The following is a 16882-nucleotide window of genomic DNA, read 5'->3' on the forward strand; positions in this document are numbered from 1 at the left end:
GTCGCTGGTGAGCCCGCGCGGCGGCGGCAGCGGCGCCCCGGAGAGCCCGAGCCGGCGGCGGGAGGCGGGCGGCGCGGCGGCGGCGCTGCCCGAGGAGGACTGCATGAGGCTGAACCCCTCCTTCGTGGGCATCGCCCTCCGCTCCCTGCTCGCCGTCGACCTCTGGGCCTCCAAGCGCCTGGGCGTGTGCGCGGCGGAGGGCTCGGCCTGGGGCAGCGCCCGGCCCCTCATGAAGGTCGTCGAGGTGTCCGGGCACGGCATCCCCTGGCTGCTGGGCACCGTCTACGGGCTCTGCCASAGCGACAGCTCAGCCACCCGCGAGGTGCTGCTCAACCTGCTCTTCGGTGAGCCGCGGAGCGGGCCGCAGGCGCGCGGGGCCCCGAGGACGCGCGGGGCCCCTCCGGCAGCACCCCCARGGAGCCGGGCGGCTGCCGGCCTCCCGCGGGGCACCCCGCGCCGCCCCAGAGCCGGGGAGCCTGCTGGCACCGGGATGCTCTGTGCGTCGCAGCGTGAGCTGCGCGCTGGCGTTTGTTGGCTGAACGCTTTCCGTGGTTGCACAAAACTCGGGGGGAAGCTGAACTCTCTTTTGGGCCTTCAGCTCACCAGAACAGCGCATTCCAGGTGCATCTGCCTCGCGCTGTGACACCAGCCGTTCCCCCAAGCGGCTGCTGCCCTGCTCTGCGGCACAGACATCTTTGCCCTTGGGCTCGCCACAGACCATCTCTGCATGGATTCACCTGTTTCAGCCAGCAGGAAAGCTTGCTTTAAAGCACACATTTTAATCTCRTGCGCTGTAATATTCCCACTTCCCCCCAAAGCCCATCCTGTTTGGCATACCTCAGTTCATTTTTGCTCATTCAAAAAACCTCCATTCATTTTTGCTCATTTAGAAACTGCATTCACCCTAGAGCAGCAGACCTTTGCACATTCCTAATTCTTACATTTTCATTAGTTGCAAAGCAATGAATGACATTTATTATGCAAGTCTAAATTTGCTTGGTTGCAAAAAGATGCACAAAACCATCAGGTTCCATTTAACAGTACACGGTTAAATCACAGCATCATTTCAGAGCGAGCAGGGAGCGACCTGGAGGCCTCCAGCCCAGCCTCTGCTTGGCACCAGATTCAGGTGCCATGGCTGTGTTCAGGCCTGAACTCCACTAGGCTGGAGCCCCCTCACTTCCCTGGTGCCCTCTCCCAYGGATGCAGCACCCACCTGGAGGAAGTAGTTTTCCCTAATGTCTGAAATTATTTAAGAAGGAAAAAGTGATCAAAAAGAAAACTCAGTTTAGGTTTAAATGGAAAAAATGTTTTGTTCTCAAATGGTTATCCAAAGAGATGAACTGAAGCGACTGAAAGATTTGGTGCCCAGAAACACATCTCAGAACGAGGAGAGATCAGTCTCTTGCACTAGGCTTCCTTGGAAGAAGTGTCCCCAGCYGTCAGCACTGTGAGCTAAGCTGAGTTATGGGGATGGAGAAAGCACATGCTGCCCTGCGCAAGAAGTTATTTTTGCCAAATATTGGCTGAACACTTCTTCCATGCAGGTGCTTCTACTGAAATAGCTGTTAGTCCTCTTTGAGCAAGCTGGCATTATTTGAATCATCTTTATTCAACTCTTKAAAACCCAAAGTGTGATTAACTTTGGGGCATTACTCCTGCCAGCAGGAGGGAGAAGTCAGGCTGTAGGAGCGCTGGAGCTGTTTACCCTCAGGCCTACTAGAGGGACCTAACAGAGCTGTGTCAGCTTGCAGCTCCAGGTGCCAAGCTGTAGCTGGACAATCAAAGTGGATTGATCATTCACCGCTATCAGTTTGACCTCGACTGCTAGGGTATGCAAAGCYGTGCTGAGTCAGTGTGACTAATAAGGCCCTTTCAAGGCAGGACTCCTGGGGAATATTGACCCCTTCATTGCCTTCAATTTAAGGGGCCAGTTTGAGTCCCAAGTCATGGGGAGAGCAGATTTTAGAGAGAAAGAAAAGCCCCTGAGCTTGAGTCAGGCCGAGTGGTGACACTGGCTGTGGCAGGCAGAGGATCTGGCCTCAGGGAAGGCTGCACRTGGCAGAGAGCACTTCTTCAGCACATGCTGACAGAGGCCAGTACCTGGACGAGTGCTGTGCTCTCCCTACCCGGCATTGCTGCTGTGGGAAGTACTGCCTTTTCCTGGCAGGTTTCARTAGCCATGTGCTTTCCTCTTAGTAAGTGGCTTTGCTTTGATTCCTGCCTTGTTTTCCATGGGGACAAAGCCTTCCTTTCTCACTTGCTGTTACTGTCTCCTAGCGTTGCTGCTGGATTTGGTGCTGGTGGCAGTGGTGAAAGGGCTCGTGAAGCGGCGGCGGCCTACCCACAACAAGATGGACATGTTCGTCACCATCTCGGTGGACAAGTACTCCTTCCCATCGGGCCACGCCACCAGAGCTGCCTTGGTCTGCCGTTTCGTTCTGCATCACCTGGTGCTCGCTGTCCCACTGCGGGTCCTYGTGGTGCTCTGGGCTCTCATCGTTGGCATTTCGAGGGTCATGCTGGGCAGGCACAACGTGACAGACGTGCTCTTCGGCTTGCTCTTGGGCTACATGCTGTACAGCGTAGTGGAGTACTGCTGGCTGTCGCCGCTSAGCGCGCCCGCTCTGTTTGCGCTCTGGAGTCGCTGACGGCTGAGCCTCCTCAAGGAGGAAGTGCACGCTCTGTTCTCTCTGCCACGCACGGAGTGGATATTGGGGCTCATTGAACCAGTATCCTAGATTTTATGTAAACAGCCAAAACTATAACACTAACGGTGCTCCAAGGGCTGTACTTGGACATTTGGTGCTGTTCTGCTCTCCCAGTGAGCTGTCAGGCAGAGTGCACCAGCCACATGGCTGTGCTGACTGTTCTCCAGGGAAAAAAACAGCCCTTGCAGAGTCTGGGGAGGAGCTGACACATTTGTCTGGCAGCTCAGTGCTGATACTGTGAATCAGCATGCCCTTGCTGGGCATCAGCTGCGTTAACCCTTGCAGTGTAAGTGGCAGCTGTGGCTTTGCAGGGATTTCTCAGTGACTGCTCACATGTCTGTGTGCTGTAAATATGCTGAGCTGTGGTGAGCATGCCCTGTGCAGCCTGTTCCGTAATGTCTGACTGGAGGGGACTCACTGCGGTCTGTCCTCTTRGGCTTGTAAAAATCTTTGCCTTGCAGCTCATGTGTCCTTCCTGTTGCTCTTCCGTTAAGCCTTTCGCCAAGGCCAAATCTCAGCCTAGAAGGATGCAGGCATCTGGCTCCCAGTGTCGTGAGGAAAGAGTGTGGTGACAAAGGGTTTGGTCCAGCCACCTCTGAGGCAGTGAGTGGGTGGCTGGAGAAGCAGCTCCCAGCAGCAGCCTGCTCATAGAACCATTGYGCAGAACTTTCCAGCTCCTGTTTCCTCCATGGAATTTTCTGTCTCTCAGAGGGTGGTTTAAAAAAAAAAAAAAGGTTCACAGCAATTTGCATTTGTTAGCATGTGCTATGAGTGCCACTGACAGTGGCATGCAGCATGAGCTGCTTCCCTGTAGCCCTTGCAACTGTGGCTGTTGGTCCGCCTTTGCCCAGCCTGCTAGTCTGCCCCAGGAGTCGGGYCTTACCTGCACCTCCCAATGAGAGGGGTCCCTGGCTGCACCACCAGCAGCTGTAGCTCGCTGTGCTCCRAGGGTATTGACTCTGCATTTTTACTGTGACTGTTGTCCTGTAAGCCTTTTTTTTCTTCTTCTTTTTTTCTTAAATAAAGCAGAGAATGCCTCACCCACTCCTGAGGCCTAAGGGCAGCTGCTGTCTATCTGAAAGCCTCTGCTTTTGCCTTGGGGAACTGACTTCCTGGGGGGAGGCAGGACACAGGGACCCTCAGCTTGCCTGGAACAACCTTACAGTACTGAGGGTAATGCTTGGACTGAGCAGGACCACACCTGAGGGAAACACTGCTCCTCACTGCAGCCGAGCGCTCCATCTGGGAGAAAGCCTCAGCCTCTCACTGCTGCTGCTGGGAGGGCTCGTGTGTCTAATTCCCAGGACTGTCCTCAGGCACAGTGGGGCTATGCTGGCCCTGCAATGTGGGGTACATCAGCCCTTCCCCACCATCCACCTCCTCAAGATGCCTGTTCAGCTCCAGCTGATGGGAAACAGGGCTTTAGCAAAACACCCCTTGCTTTACTGGAATAAGACATTGCCTGGGAGCAGTAAGGGCTGAGGCCCAAACCCACAGTACCTAAGCAAAGTGAGCAGAGCAGGAGATTGAAGCCAGGTCCATCCAGAAGTCCATCTAGTGACAAGACAGGTCCAAGATGAAGCTCAGGAGGCAATCAGAGGTCAGAGTCAGGATTGTGTCCAGTTCCAGTGACTGCCAAGGAGGCCCATGGTGACAAAGCAGGGCTGAGGTCAAGCTGGGAAGTCAATCTGTTGTGGCACAGATTGGCAGGGCAAGGACATGGCTGGGATGGAGCTTTAGACCAGCACTATAACAGCACTGAAGGCCCCAGGAGGAGCTGAAATAAACTCCTGGGCCCATGAAGAGAGAGGGTGGGTGGAGGCCYCAGGTGAGGCTCTTCAGGGCCATTAAGGCCTATTAGTGCACTCAGTGCCCTGGCAAAGGTGGGGTGATGAGGATCTCAGGAGGCCACATGTTTGCATTACGGTTTGGGGCTTACACAGCAGCAATCAAATTCTCTGGGTTGCACCACACAGCACACGTCCAGCTGGGCCCATGTGAGACAGCACCCTGGCACCCTAGGCAGCCCTTCCTCTCCCCAGGAGAGGCGAGTAGTGGCTGTGGGTTCACAGGGTGTCTGCATGCCAGGCAGCAGCACTCTCGGATGTCGTCAGGGTTTGGGGCAATCAGGGCTTGTCGAGCCATGCCAAAACATCTGAGCTTTCTTCTCCCTAAGCACAACACGCTCTTTGTCCAAGTGTTTTTTACGGCCATTGGGCTCTTCCTCTCCTGCCGCTGCCCCACGGGGTCGTGTGCTGCTGCTGCGCCGCCTGCGCCGCCCCTCGCCTTCTTGGCTCTCCTCCTCCATATCTCCGCCAGCGAGACCTTTGCATCTCCTGGTGTGCAGGAGAAGCAGAAGGTGTATTTGTATATGCTTTCCAGTGTGTATCAGCACGGTGTTCTGGAGCCTCAGGACTTGATTAAAATAGGGAACCTTTCCAACTCGCTCTGACTCATGTTTGTTTGCATTTTGCTGTTCCCCTGGGCCTGCAGGCGCCAAGGGCTGCCTGTGTATCCAAAATGCTGTGGCCTGGCATGTTTGCTCTGGTCTCTCCCACACAGCAGAGAGGTGGCTGGGGCCCAGGGGAGCCCATGGCGCCAGATGTTGCAAGAAGACCCCCTCAAGTTCTTGTAAGAAAGAGCTGGCTGTCCCGCCCTGGGGAAACCCAGCTGGCCTCAGGGCCAAAGTCTAAGTTGGTGCCTTGTGTTGCTCTGGCAGAGCCGGTGCCTGACCAAGACCTTCCCATAGGGAGGAGAAGAGCRCAGGCCCTTGCCGAGGCACGGAGCCCCAGCTGCAGTCCTTACCGCTGAGCGCCTTCCCTCGCCAGCAGCCCTGCAGGCTGGAGCGTGCCCTGCCGCGGAGAGGCTGCCCCCAAGGAGGCCACCCCAGAAGCGCGACGGCAAGCGTTCGCCTCCCCACGTGCCCCCTTCCAGCTGCGAGGAGGCAGCGCCGTGCCGGCTGATGCGCCTGCGCCGGGTGCTGCCCGATGCCCGGCCAAGGGTCAGGGCCGCGCTGGCTCCTCGCCTAGCGTCGGGGCGGAGGCGGCYCTCTCCCCATGCAGCAGTTTGTGCCTGTTTGTCCCACTTGGTCAGGCCACAAGCCTTCGGGCCAAAGGGAGCGGGGTGGCTGAGAGGCCTGTCCCGCTCAGGACAGCAGTCACGTTAGAGTGGAGAGGGTGAAGTCCTGGGCTGCGGGGACCGCTGTGGCCTCTGAGGAAGACCAGCAGACACAAAGGCAAGCTGCACAAATGTTACAGAGCGCAACAGAGGGTTGAGACCTGCAAAGAGGCACCAGACCAATAGTACCTGTTCCCTAGAGCAGYGCCTGCAGAAGAAACCAGCAGAGACCAAAGCAGAAAGGAAAATACTCCCGGTGTTGCCTCCCTGGTGACCCCATACCAGTCTCTGTGCCCAGCGTGAGATGCTCTTGCCGGTTCACGTGGAGATGCAGAGAGTGGGTTGGTAGCGCGGTACCTCTGCTGGAGGCAAAGCTCAGCCTTTGCCACCGGCAAGGGGTCGTGCCGCGAGGATGAGGCCGGCTCTGTCCCCACAACCAGGGAGCCCCGTAACAGCGGGACACCCGAACACCCAGCGGGCTCTGGGGGCCAGGGCTTCTCCCCAGGTGGTGCCTTTGCCTTGCAAAGACAGCACCCACCCTTATGCCCACAGCTGCCTGGGGTGTGAAAATCTGTCTTTTCATGGGCAGAAAGAGCTTTACTGTGTTTATTGCTAACCTACTATGAGTTTTGGAAGCTTAAAATCCATTTCAGCTGCAAACCTTGGCCTCTCCAGTCCAGTGGCTCAGCTCCAGGACGAAGTGCTCCGGACGGTTGGCAACATCAAGTGCTCTGGAGCCAGCAAACATGAGAGCAAATTTCTCCTGCTGCCTTCAGTCACTCTCCGGCTACAAGTGCTTCGGGAGCCAGCAGCACGCTCCTGCGCCTGCTCCCACAGGGAGATACGCAGAGCTGTGGAGGCCAYGCTGCTGGGGCTCCCCGCCACACGGTCCTCTTTGCACCGGGATCTCCCAGCCCCCGGGACACAAACCGGCTGAGAGCACAGCAGGAGCTCCGGGGATGCCACGTGCTGACATGCCCAGCCCTGGTGCTCCCACGGGRCTGTGGGCAATGTGGGCGATCCAGAGCAGGGTGCCCGCGGGGCAGACGAAGCCGCGTGTGCCCCCTGGGTACTGGCAGGGCTTAGCAAAAGCAGGGTGGTGCTGATCCCAATAATCCAGGAGGATGAAGTTCAAAGAAGCATTTGCCTTTGCAGCCCTGCCTTTCCACTTTGCATGCACAGTAACAGGCTGGATCTTTGCCTCTCTCGTAACTCCCCATTGCAGAGCTGTGTCCCCACGGTGAAGCCAGCACAGAGGTTCCCCTGCATCCCGGGAAAAACAGCTCAAAACAACAGTTCAAAGCTGCTGTGAAACCCTGGACCGGAAAAAATAGAGCGCTGAGCTGGGGACTGGCTTCCTGCCCCGTGGCTGGCGTGGGAGGAGTGACGGAGGAGAAGCCCAGCTCACGCTGGGCATCGTAAAACCAGGCCAGAGTCCAGTGTCGCAGCTCAGAGCTGGGGCGACGGGGCAGAAACCGGGKCAGTGGCTGGGGACGGCTCCTTGCGACTGCAGGTCGGTTGAGGACCCCCGTGCCCYGTCGCGCCGTGCATGCCTCCGTGCTGGATGTGCGCCCGCACGGCCGGGCGCTTCCCCYGCCGCGGCCCCAGGCAGCTCCGGCAGCCGGGCTGCCGGGCTCCTCCCCGGCTCCAGCACGGGCTGTTCTCCCTTTGGGGCCCGTCACGGGSTGGGTGCTGATTGGGGACAGCAGTGACAGGCAGCAGGACAGTGGGCGCAGCAGGCTCAGGGCACCTCAGGCGTTTCAGACGGCTCCTCTTGCTCTGGGGAAGGGACGCAGAGCCCCGCGCACCCCGGCAGGGCTGGAGCCATGGCACCCTGGGTGCTGCTGTCAAGGCAGAGTGCAGCAGGGACAGTTGCAAGGTGCACTTGGCTAGCAGCTCGGCTCTTGGTTGCTCCAGGTGGGTATTAATCTCTGGACAGGGAGATTTTTGGGAGTTTCAGTGCTCAGGCCCCTGCACCCCTCAGCCCTGGAGCATTTCTCCTTGAGTTTTCAAGGGGCAGCACCATGGAGGAGCAAAAACCTCAGCACTTGCTGGGTCCCTCTTGGGGCTGGATAGCAAGTGCTTTACTGTCCCACCAGGACCTTTGGCAGCTCCCAGCAGYTGTCTATCAGCCTGGGACTCCTTTGGTCTAGAGGGCCAAAATCTTGTCTGTTGCCGGGGGGGGGGGGCACCCAACCTTACCTCTTGCTCCCAAAGCCTTAGTCTTGAGCGCAGAAGGCTGAATTGCTCCCAGGCAAAATTTTGGCTTTGGTTGCCCTGCGAGAGATGTGTGGTGGCTGTGTGGTGAGGACCATCGCTCGCTCTCCCCGTAGGCAGTGAAGGACAGCATGGCAAAGAGGGTCGCGATCATCGGAGCGGGGAGCAGCGGGCTGTGCGCCATCAAAGCCTGCCTGCAAGAGGGGCTGGAGCCCGTCTGCTTCGAGAGGAGCAGGGACATCGGAGGCCTGTGGCGGTTTGAGGTAACTGGCACTGGTTGCAAGGCACAGGCGCTGTTGCTGCTGGCAGTACAGTAGTGAGGGATCGAACCAATGTGGCTGCACGCACCCAGCAGTGGGTGSTCACCCAGGTGGGTGTTGCAGGCGGGGAACCATGCAAAGGGCCTTCGCATCAGCCCCATGTCCTGGTGCATCTCTGGGGCCAGGCGTCGCAGAGACCTTGCCTCGCAGCCTTGCTCCCTCCCTGGGAGCATCCCCAGACTCTACGACCCCTCCATTTGATCGGACCCCCAACTGCCGTCCCCMCCACTGTGCCCTGCATCAGCACACCCACCCATCCCGCAGGAGCAACCCGAGGAGGGCCGCGCCAGCATCTACAAGTCTGTCATCATCAACACCTCCAAGGAGATGATGTGCTTCAGCGACTTCCCCATCCCTGATGACTTCCCCAACTACATGCACAACTCCCAGATCATGGAGTACTTCCGCATGTACGCGCAGCACTTCGACCTGCTCCGACACATCCGCTTCAAGGTGAGCGCCATGAGGTGCCACACGGCACACGGAGGGGGTCTTGGGGGACTGGGTGCAGCCTGACGCCCGCTCCCTGCCCCCTGTGCCCAGACCACCGTGTGCCACGTGGCGAAGCGCCCCGACTTCGCCGTCACCGGCCAGTGGGACGTGRTCACCGAAAGTGGTGGGGAACAGCAGTCTGCCGTCTTYGACGCCGTGCTGGTGTGCAGCGGGCACCACACTGACGCACACCTCCCGCTACACACCTTCCCAGGTACGCTGCACCGGCTCCCGCTGGCCCAGCTGTTTCCAGCTGTGTGAAGAGACCCCCCCAGAAGCTCTGCTGCTGCAGTCTCTAATGTCGCTACTGCTCCCTTGCTCTTGTGGCCCCATGCACTTCTCTGCTCACGCAGCCTCTGGGACACACTTGGCCAGGCCAGGACGGCTCCTTTAGACAGTGCCRGAGGAATGGCACTGGCCATCCTGGGGCTGTGAGCTGGGCTGGGCTGCAGCCCTGAGGCCACAGCAGTGGTCCTGCCTCATTTTTTCGAGAGTTGACCTTCCAGTCTGGCACCAGAAAGCAAAGTATCCTTCCTCCCTCCCTACAGGCATCGAGAAGTTCAGGGGCTGCTACCTCCACAGCCGAGACTACAAGAACCCYCAAGCTTTCACGGACAAGAGGGTCATTGTCATCGGGATCGGGAATTCGGGGTCGGACCTGGCTGTGGAGATCAGYCAAACAGCCAAGCAGGTGACAACCAGAGTGGGATCCCCACAGCCAGACAGTCCCCCCATGCCCAGGAGATTGTCCCTACATGGGATACCCACAAGCTTAGATGAGGCCTCTCCTGGAAATGTCTGAGATAGAGTACTCTGGCCTCTGGGTCTCTGCCCAGCACCTGGGTAGGCAGYTGTTGAGGCTGTGGAAAGAGGAGCAATTGCATGGAGAGGTTGTGTGCCCTCTGGGAGAGCTCTTGGGTGCCTCCATGATGGTCACAGCATTAAAGACATTGTATTTTCTCACTCATACAGGTCTTCCTGAGCACTCGGCGGGGTGCGTGGATCCTCAACCGTGTTGGAGATGATGGATACCCCATTGATATTGTCCTCACCACCCGCATGAAGAATATCCTTGCGAACCTGCTGACCCCATCCATGGTGAGCGACTGGTCAGARAAGCGGCTGAACGCAAGATTCGACCACTCGCACTACGGCGTGAAGCCAAAGCACAGGTGCCTGGAAACAACCCCCTTTGCCCAGGGGAAGAGATCCRCCAGCTCCCCCTTCATCCAGAACAGTTCAGGTGGAAGGATGGTGTTGCTGGCATTTCCATGCTTCCTATACCCAGCCAGGGGTAAAGGTACTGATCCAGGAAACCCAGCTAATAGATCCGTTGTGCCCAGGTAGTGGTCAAGGGACCTGCTTCTGTTTCTTTCTATGGTARCACCAGAGCAGTGGCAGCTGAGAAGTATTGTTGGGGTTGAGCATCTCTGGGGACCAAGAGGGCATCAGGCACTCAAGCAGAGAGTAGTGGACAGAGACAGGAAACTGTGCAGACCCTCTATCATCCTGACAGCTCCGTGTGCCTTTCCAGGATCCTCCACCAACACCCAACCGTCAACGATGACCTGCCCAACCGCATCATTTCAGGCAGGGTGAAGGTCAAGYCAAAYGTCCGGGAATTCACAGCAACTGCTGCCATCTTCGAGGACGGCACCAAGGAAGATGAYATCGATGCCGTGATCTTTGCCACGGGATACAGTTTCTCCTTCCCCTTCCTCAAGGATTGCGTGACAGTGGTGGAGAACCAGATCTCCCTGTACAAATACATGTTCCCTGTCCACCTGGAGAAGCCAACACTGGCTTTCATCGGCCTCATCCAGCCCCTGGGTGCCATCATGCCCATCTCTGAGCTCCAGTGCCGATGGGCAACCCGCGTCTTCAAGGGTAAGCGAGGCAAAACGTCCCCGGCAGCTGTAGTCTACGGCCTGTAGGCCCCAAACCTGAACCCGCTCTGGCTCTTCCCCTCTAGGGCTCAACAAACTGCCTCCCAGGCACGACATGGAGGCTGACATCAAGCAGAAGAAAGAAGAGATGGCCAAGCGGTAAGATCCTGCTGGCAGCCTCTGCGACTCGAGGCCAGGCTTGCCCGCCTACCAGCGGTGGGGCAGTCCCCAGGGTCCTTCCCCTTCCCATCACTCTCCGAGCGCCACGGTCCCTCCTGCCTTCCCGCGCTCTGCAAGCAGGACGTGCTGCCCCGTCCCCCTTCTCCTCCATCCCTGCTCGCTTCTCGATGCCTTCAGCCCCAGCAGCCCTGCCGCTACCCCCAAAGCTCCCYGCTCTGCGCCCAGCATGCCCCCAAAATTGCTGCCCTAGCGCTCGTCTGCCTCCTCCCRCAGGTATGTGCGGAGCCAGCGGCACACCATCCAGGTGGATTACATCCCCTACATGGACGAGCTCGCCTGCCAGCTGGGCGTCAAGCCCAACCTGCTCACACTCTTCCTCACTGACCCCYGGCTGGCCATGGAGGTGCTGTTTGGCCCCTGCAGCCCGTACCAGTACCGCCTGCAGGGCCCGGGGCGGTGGGCCGGCGCCCGGCAGGCCATCCTGACCCAGCGGGAGCGCATCATCAAGCCCTTGAAGACGAGGCAGGTGGATGAAGGCACCTCATCCTCCTCAGTGCCACTCTTGGCCAAGCTGGTTGGGGCTGTGGCTGTCGTTGCCATTCTTTTCACTTACCTGTAGATTCTCGCTCCCAGCTGTGCTGCTGGAGGGAAAGGGAAGCTTTCAAACGTGGTGAGGGACCCCAGCCAGCACACCTGCATGCTGGAGACCTCCTCCTGCCCAGCACACCCGCGGGAGCACCATGGCACAGCCTAGCAGCAGCAGCCCAGACCCAACAGCCCCCAAAGTCTCCCCAGCTGCTGGGAAAGCCAGGGCTCTGTGCAAGACCCCGGGTGAAGGGCAGCCCCAACACGTCCCCTGTGGGTACAGGGCACCTGCAGCTGCTCTGTGCGTCCTTCTGGGAGCCGCATCTGCAAAAGTGCAAGAAAATCTGCTGACACCCAATGTGAAATCAGTCCCTCTTCGCAATGCTTTAGCCTAAATGGGGACTTGCTGGGCTTTTCTGTCGCCTCATGTAATTGCAACGCAGCAYCTTAACAAATCTAACACTGTAACTAAAGGCAAAGGCACTAGGAACTTTCTTTCTCAATTAAAGAGCATTAAAACAAACCAGACTGCTGTGCATGAAGTAGGTGAGGTGGGAGCTGGCATGTTGGCACTCAGGTTGCCAATAAGCCACCATGCAGCACGGCGCAGTGCAAGGGCTTCAGCGTGCAACCCGCTGTGGAAACCACCATGGCCTCTGTGCACGAGGGCAGCCTCGCTGCAACTGCCTGGCCATGCCCAGCGCCGACACTGGCTGCACGTATGTGCACACGCGTGCAGGCCTGCACATGTACACACGCATGCAGCCACAGCAAAACAGCCCTGCCTGGTGAAGGGACGGCCAGCGTTGCAGCCTTGGAGCCAGCTCGCGGCCAGCGCAGCTCAGATGGAGCAAGTTGCGGTGGCTCATAGCCCGCGTCGTGCCTCTCATGGCCCTGCAACAGCTCAGTCCCACCCTTGCCTCCCGCACAGCTCCTCCAGAGGAYCAGCTGGCAGCAGACGCTGGTTGGGGACCGGAGCGGTGGCAGCAGGTCCCAGCTGCCCTGCGCTGAGGCTGGCACGTCTGCTGCCTCCCGACGTCAGCATTTTCACCACCATGTTGTTTTCCATGCCATGGCCTGCCAAAATCTGGAGCCAGGCCACATCTCAGCCCCCCACACCCAGGAAATCCCTGGGGCTGACTTCAGCATCATAAAAGCGCTCATATAAAATAATCACCCCTTTGAGGAGGGAGGGTGCGCAGGCAGGAGGTGTGGCACAGCCGCGTCAGGAACCTGTAAATCATGTCTGGGAAAAACACTTCTTGCATTGCTCCGGCGGCCGCCTGCGCTGCGCTGGGAAGCACGGGGAGGTAGCTGCCAGCCCTGCTCCCGGCACCCCGCTCGCCCAGCGCCGACCGCGCGCGACCAGACGCGCCTCCCCATCCTTCCTCGCAGCGCAACCCGCTGGGCTGCACGCCCCCTCCGGAGCRAGCGCCACCCTTGGCCAAGGCTTCCCCACCGTCCCCACCGCGGGACCGCGGGACATGGCTGCCCGCAGAGTGGCAATCATCGGGGCCGGCGCCTCCGGCCTGTGCGCTGTGAAATGCTGCCTGGACGAGGGGCTGGACCCCACCTGCTTCGAGAGGAGCGGGGACATCGGCGGGCTCTGGCGATTCAAGGTAAGCCTGGCACCATGCTGCAGGAAGCCATTCGGCATCCTGGCACGGTAGGTYTCCCCACACACCGCCGTGAGCGGGAAGCCTCGGGGGTGGGCTGCCACTGCCGCTCCAGCACACAGAGGATCCTTCGTTAACACCTAACGAAGCACCGCACCCCTGCTTTGCGCTTGTGCGGCAGGGCAGTTTCCAAGGCACACCGTGGAAAAGAACTGCTCCAGCAGCGGGGTGTTTCCTCCAGGCAACCTCGTGTGCTGACCACATGGGAACGGGCTCCTTTCCACCAGCAACAGGACGGGACCTTCCTCACAGACGGACTCCTGGGGCCAGACCTTACACCAGCACTCACTGCCCTGTCTGTCTCCCCATCTGTCCCTTCCTGTTCTGTCCCAGTCCTGGTGCTGCTCCTGTCCATCCCTTCCTTGGCTCTCCCAGTCCCAGTCTTCTCTGTCCCTTCCCAGGCTGTCCTGGTCCCAGTTCCCTCAATCCCTTCTCAGGCACTCTGCTTCCGCTCTGGTTCCCATACAGAGGCACGGAGCACACCTCTGCCTTTGCTCTCCCTGCCTCCAGGGAAGCCACTGAGCTCATTCTTACACCCGCCTTGCARTGCTGCTGTGTTTTATGCCTGGGGAACCATCTGCCATCACTCTCAGAAAGATAAGCYCTGATGATGTGCCAGTGCTAGTGTGGGGATTGGGGGTTGTTTGGCTGAAAAGACATTGATTCTGTCCATGATGGCTTTGAAACAGCAATGGTGGAGCATAGCAAGCACAGGAGAGCCTGAAGCTGAGCTGGCAGGTTGGTCAGGCAGAAATCACCCCGAGAACAGGAACGACAGCTGAGCTGGAAACACCAGAGCTGGCTCAACAGCCCTAAAGCCTTGCTGGTGCAAGGGCCAGGATATGGCAGGTGCCCAAGGAGCATGCTGCTTCATCGAAGCCTGAACACCCCCACCACTCCAGGACACCACCAAGCCTCATAGCAAAGGCTGAAGGAAATGTAGAAACAGGGTACCGGAGGGAGCAGGGAAGTTGAGGCACAAGACTGCCCATCGTGCTGCAGAGACACACACCTTGCTTGCCGTCCACTTGTCATCACTGCATTTCCTCATACCAATTCAGAGCTTCCTCTCCCACTTTGCAGGCAGCTGGTCCCATCTGCAGCTTCCAAGGAACACCACAGAAATGAAGAACTGCTCCAGCATCAGGATGTTCCCATGGTTCAACCTCATGTGCCAATCACACTGGAACAATCTCCTTTCCAACAGCAGCACAATGGGATCTTCCTCACAGACCCACTCCTCGGGCCAGCCCTCATTGTCCTGGCTTGGTCTTCCCATCCATCCCTCCCTGGGCTGCCCTAGTGCCGCTCCCAGACCTGTCTATCCCCTCCTRGGCTGTCCTGGTCCCAGTCCCCTCCATCTCTTCCTGGCTTGTCCCAGTCTAACTGCTGTTGCAACTCCAACCCACTGCAGCTTATTCCAGCTCCCACACAGGGCTCGACMCTGCAAGCATGGCAAGGCACAGACAAAGATAGGCTGAGCAGACAGGTGCCTGCAGGGAGCACCCTGCAGCCCTGTCCCTCACCCTCAAGAGTCCCAGTGGGTGCTGAGCTGTKCCACCATCCCGCAGGAGCAACCCGAGGAGGGCCGCGCCAGCATCTACAAGTCTGTCATCATCAACACCTCCAAGGAGATGATGTGCTTCAGCGACTTCCCCATCCCTGATGACTTCCCCAACTACATGCACAACTCCAAGATCATGGAGTACTTCCGCATGTACGCGCAGCACTTCGACCTGCTCCGACACATCCGCTTCAAGGTGAGCGCCATGAGGTGCCACACGGCACACGGAGGGGGTCTTGGGGGACTGGGTGCAGCCTGACGCCCGCTCCCTGCCCCCTGTGCCCAGACCACCGTGTGCCACGTGGYGAAGCGCCCCGACTTCGCCGTCACCGGCCAGTGGGACGTGGTCACCGAAAGTGGTGGGGAACAGCAGTCTGCCGTCTTCGACGCCGTGCTGGTGTGCAGCGGGCACCACACTGACGCACACCTCCCACTGCACTCCTTCCCAGGTACGCCGCACCGGCTCCCCTCAGCCCATTACGGGTCTCATGACCCCACAGACCCCTTACCTTCTTTTCCGAGGCCCCTGCTACCAAAAGTGTCCCCCATAGGTTCCTGCACCACTCCCTGTTGTGGGAACGTGCAGTCGGTGGTTTATCTGCTACAGGGCTCTCGCAGTGCCTTCAGCATGTGACAAGGCTGCTCTRCAGGGAGATACTGCTGGATTCCGTGAGGATTTAGGGAAGGGAGCCGGGGAGGTGTCCAATCCCAGCCCCGCTCCACAGCGCTGCGCTGTGTCCCAGTGAGCATCCCCCAGGCTGGAGATGCCGCCACCTCTCTGGGCACTGTCCCAGGGCAGTGGGCTCAGCTCCCTCCCAAAATACGCCGCCAGGCCGAGCAGGGGGACAGCTGTTCCCTGGCCCCATGGTCCCTCCCTGGCACGGCTATGCTCTGTCTTGCAGGGCTGGAAAGGTTCGAGGGCTGCTACCTGCACAGTCGGGAGTACAAGACCCCCCAGGCCTTCTCGGAGAAGCGAGTTGTCGTGATCGGTACTGGGAACTCGGGCACCGACATTGCTGTGGAGCTGGGCCCCAYGGCGAAGCAGGTACGCCCGTGGCATGGCTGTATGCACACAGGGACACCCTCCGTCCCCTGGGAGGGCCTCATTTAAACCTGGCTGGGTTTTCACCCTGTGCTGCCAGGGCAGACAGTGGCTGGGCACTTCCCATCTCCCTTGTCTCGCTCCCAGGCTATATTTATTCCTAGCCTAYGCAGACTTGTCTGATTTCAGGCCAAGATTGCACTTCAGCTTAAAAGGCTCTTCTCTCTCGCTGGCATGTTTATTTATAGAGAGCAACCTGATCCCAAAGGATACTGGGCAGGCCTCCTCCACCACCTGCAGGCTCCTCTGCCTCCTGCACCGTATCCCTTCAAGAGCATCTCCATCCTTTCTTGCAGGAGGTGGCTTTTTTTACCCCAGCAGCTACGTCAGCTCAGTGTTCAAGGGGCACAGCAAGAACACAGCTCTGTCCCCTGGCTGCTGCACGGAGCCTGAAGCCAGCACGTAATTTATAGTAGTAGCCATTGACTGGGACTCTGGTGGCACCCCAATCGCCCTTCAAGCTGATCCCAGCTACGTGGTTGCCAGACAGGGGACTAAAAYGCCTCTTTGGGGTGCACAAGGGAAACATCTCTCAGGACACGGCTCTTGCCCCTCATGGCACCCATGCCACCTCCACTTCTTCTCTCCTTCCTCCCAGGTCTTCCTTAGCACCAGGCGTGGGACCTGGGTGGTGCACCGCCTCGCAGAAAGTGGCTACCCCTTTGATTTCTCCTACCTCACCCGCCTCACCCAGCTTCTCCACAGCCTGCTTCCCCTCTCCATCAGCTGCTTCATCCTGGAGAGGAAGCTGAATGCCCGGTTTGATCACGCGCTCTACGGCCTGCAGCCTCAGCACAGGTGAGTGTGGACGGCATGACAGAGCCCTGCCCAGGTGCCAGGATGCCGCCTGCCAGTCCGGAGAAACCGCCATGCATCCACCCCAACCCTTTGCAAGGTTTGCCTATGCCTTTCCAGGATCCTCCACCAACACCCAACCATCAACGATGACCTGCCCAACCGCATCATTTCAGGCAGGGTGAAAGTCAAGCCAAACGTCCGGGAATTCACAGCAACTGCTGCCATCTTCGAGGA

At 58.8% G+C, this 16882-nt stretch overlaps 3 protein-coding genes across 6 annotated transcripts in view; all 3 read left to right on the plus strand.

The window, feature by feature from the left end:
- PLPP6 (phospholipid phosphatase 6) overlaps positions 1–5153 on the plus strand; it is a 5769-nt gene extending 616 nt beyond the window's left edge. The window contains exons 2-3 of the mRNA XM_085300292.1: positions 13–344; positions 2281–5153. Of these exons, the coding sequence (XP_085156418.1) occupies positions 13–344; positions 2281–2651 (703 nt within the window). The 3' untranslated portion in view covers positions 2652–5153. The remainder of the gene's footprint in view (positions 1–12; positions 345–2280) is intronic.
- A 2111-nt stretch (positions 5154–7264) lies between these two features.
- On the plus strand, positions 7265–12031 carry LOC146598501 (flavin-containing monooxygenase 5-like). 4 transcript variants are annotated; one of them, XM_085300267.1, is made up of 9 exons: positions 7265–7341; positions 8162–8308; positions 8630–8818; positions 8909–9071; positions 9406–9548; positions 9830–10029; positions 10392–10744; positions 10830–10902; positions 11197–12031. In XM_085300267.1, exons 2-9 carry the CDS (start codon positions 8177–8179, stop codon positions 11540–11542), a joined length of 1599 nt encoding a protein of 532 aa, XP_085156393.1. In that variant the 5' UTR covers positions 7265–7341; positions 8162–8176; the 3' UTR covers positions 11543–12031. The 4 variants fall into 4 exon arrangements, with proteins under 4 accessions (XP_085156393.1, XP_085156394.1, XP_085156391.1 ...); XM_085300268.1 differs by having other exon boundaries at positions 7303–7341; positions 8166–8308; XM_085300265.1 differs by lacking the exon at positions 7265–7341 and adding an exon at positions 7477–7745 and having other exon boundaries at positions 8166–8308.
- Positions 12032–12790: 759 nt separating this feature from the next.
- Positions 12791–16880, plus strand: LOC146598502 (flavin-containing monooxygenase 5-like; the record flags this gene model as incomplete). Its single annotated transcript, XM_085300293.1, has 6 exons — positions 12791–13127; positions 14756–14944; positions 15035–15197; positions 15651–15793; positions 16449–16648; positions 16766–16880. Coding segments are annotated over exons 1-6 (945 nt in total), but the record flags the coding sequence as incomplete, so codon positions are not given.
- Positions 16881–16882: the final 2 nt, after the last annotated feature.

Source organism: Rhea americana, unplaced genomic scaffold, assembly GCF_003343005.1.
Source record: "Rhea americana isolate MKP2758 unplaced genomic scaffold, rheAme1 scaffold_162, whole genome shotgun sequence".
In the NCBI taxonomy this organism is placed as follows: Eukaryota; Metazoa; Chordata; class Aves; order Rheiformes; family Rheidae; genus Rhea; species Rhea americana.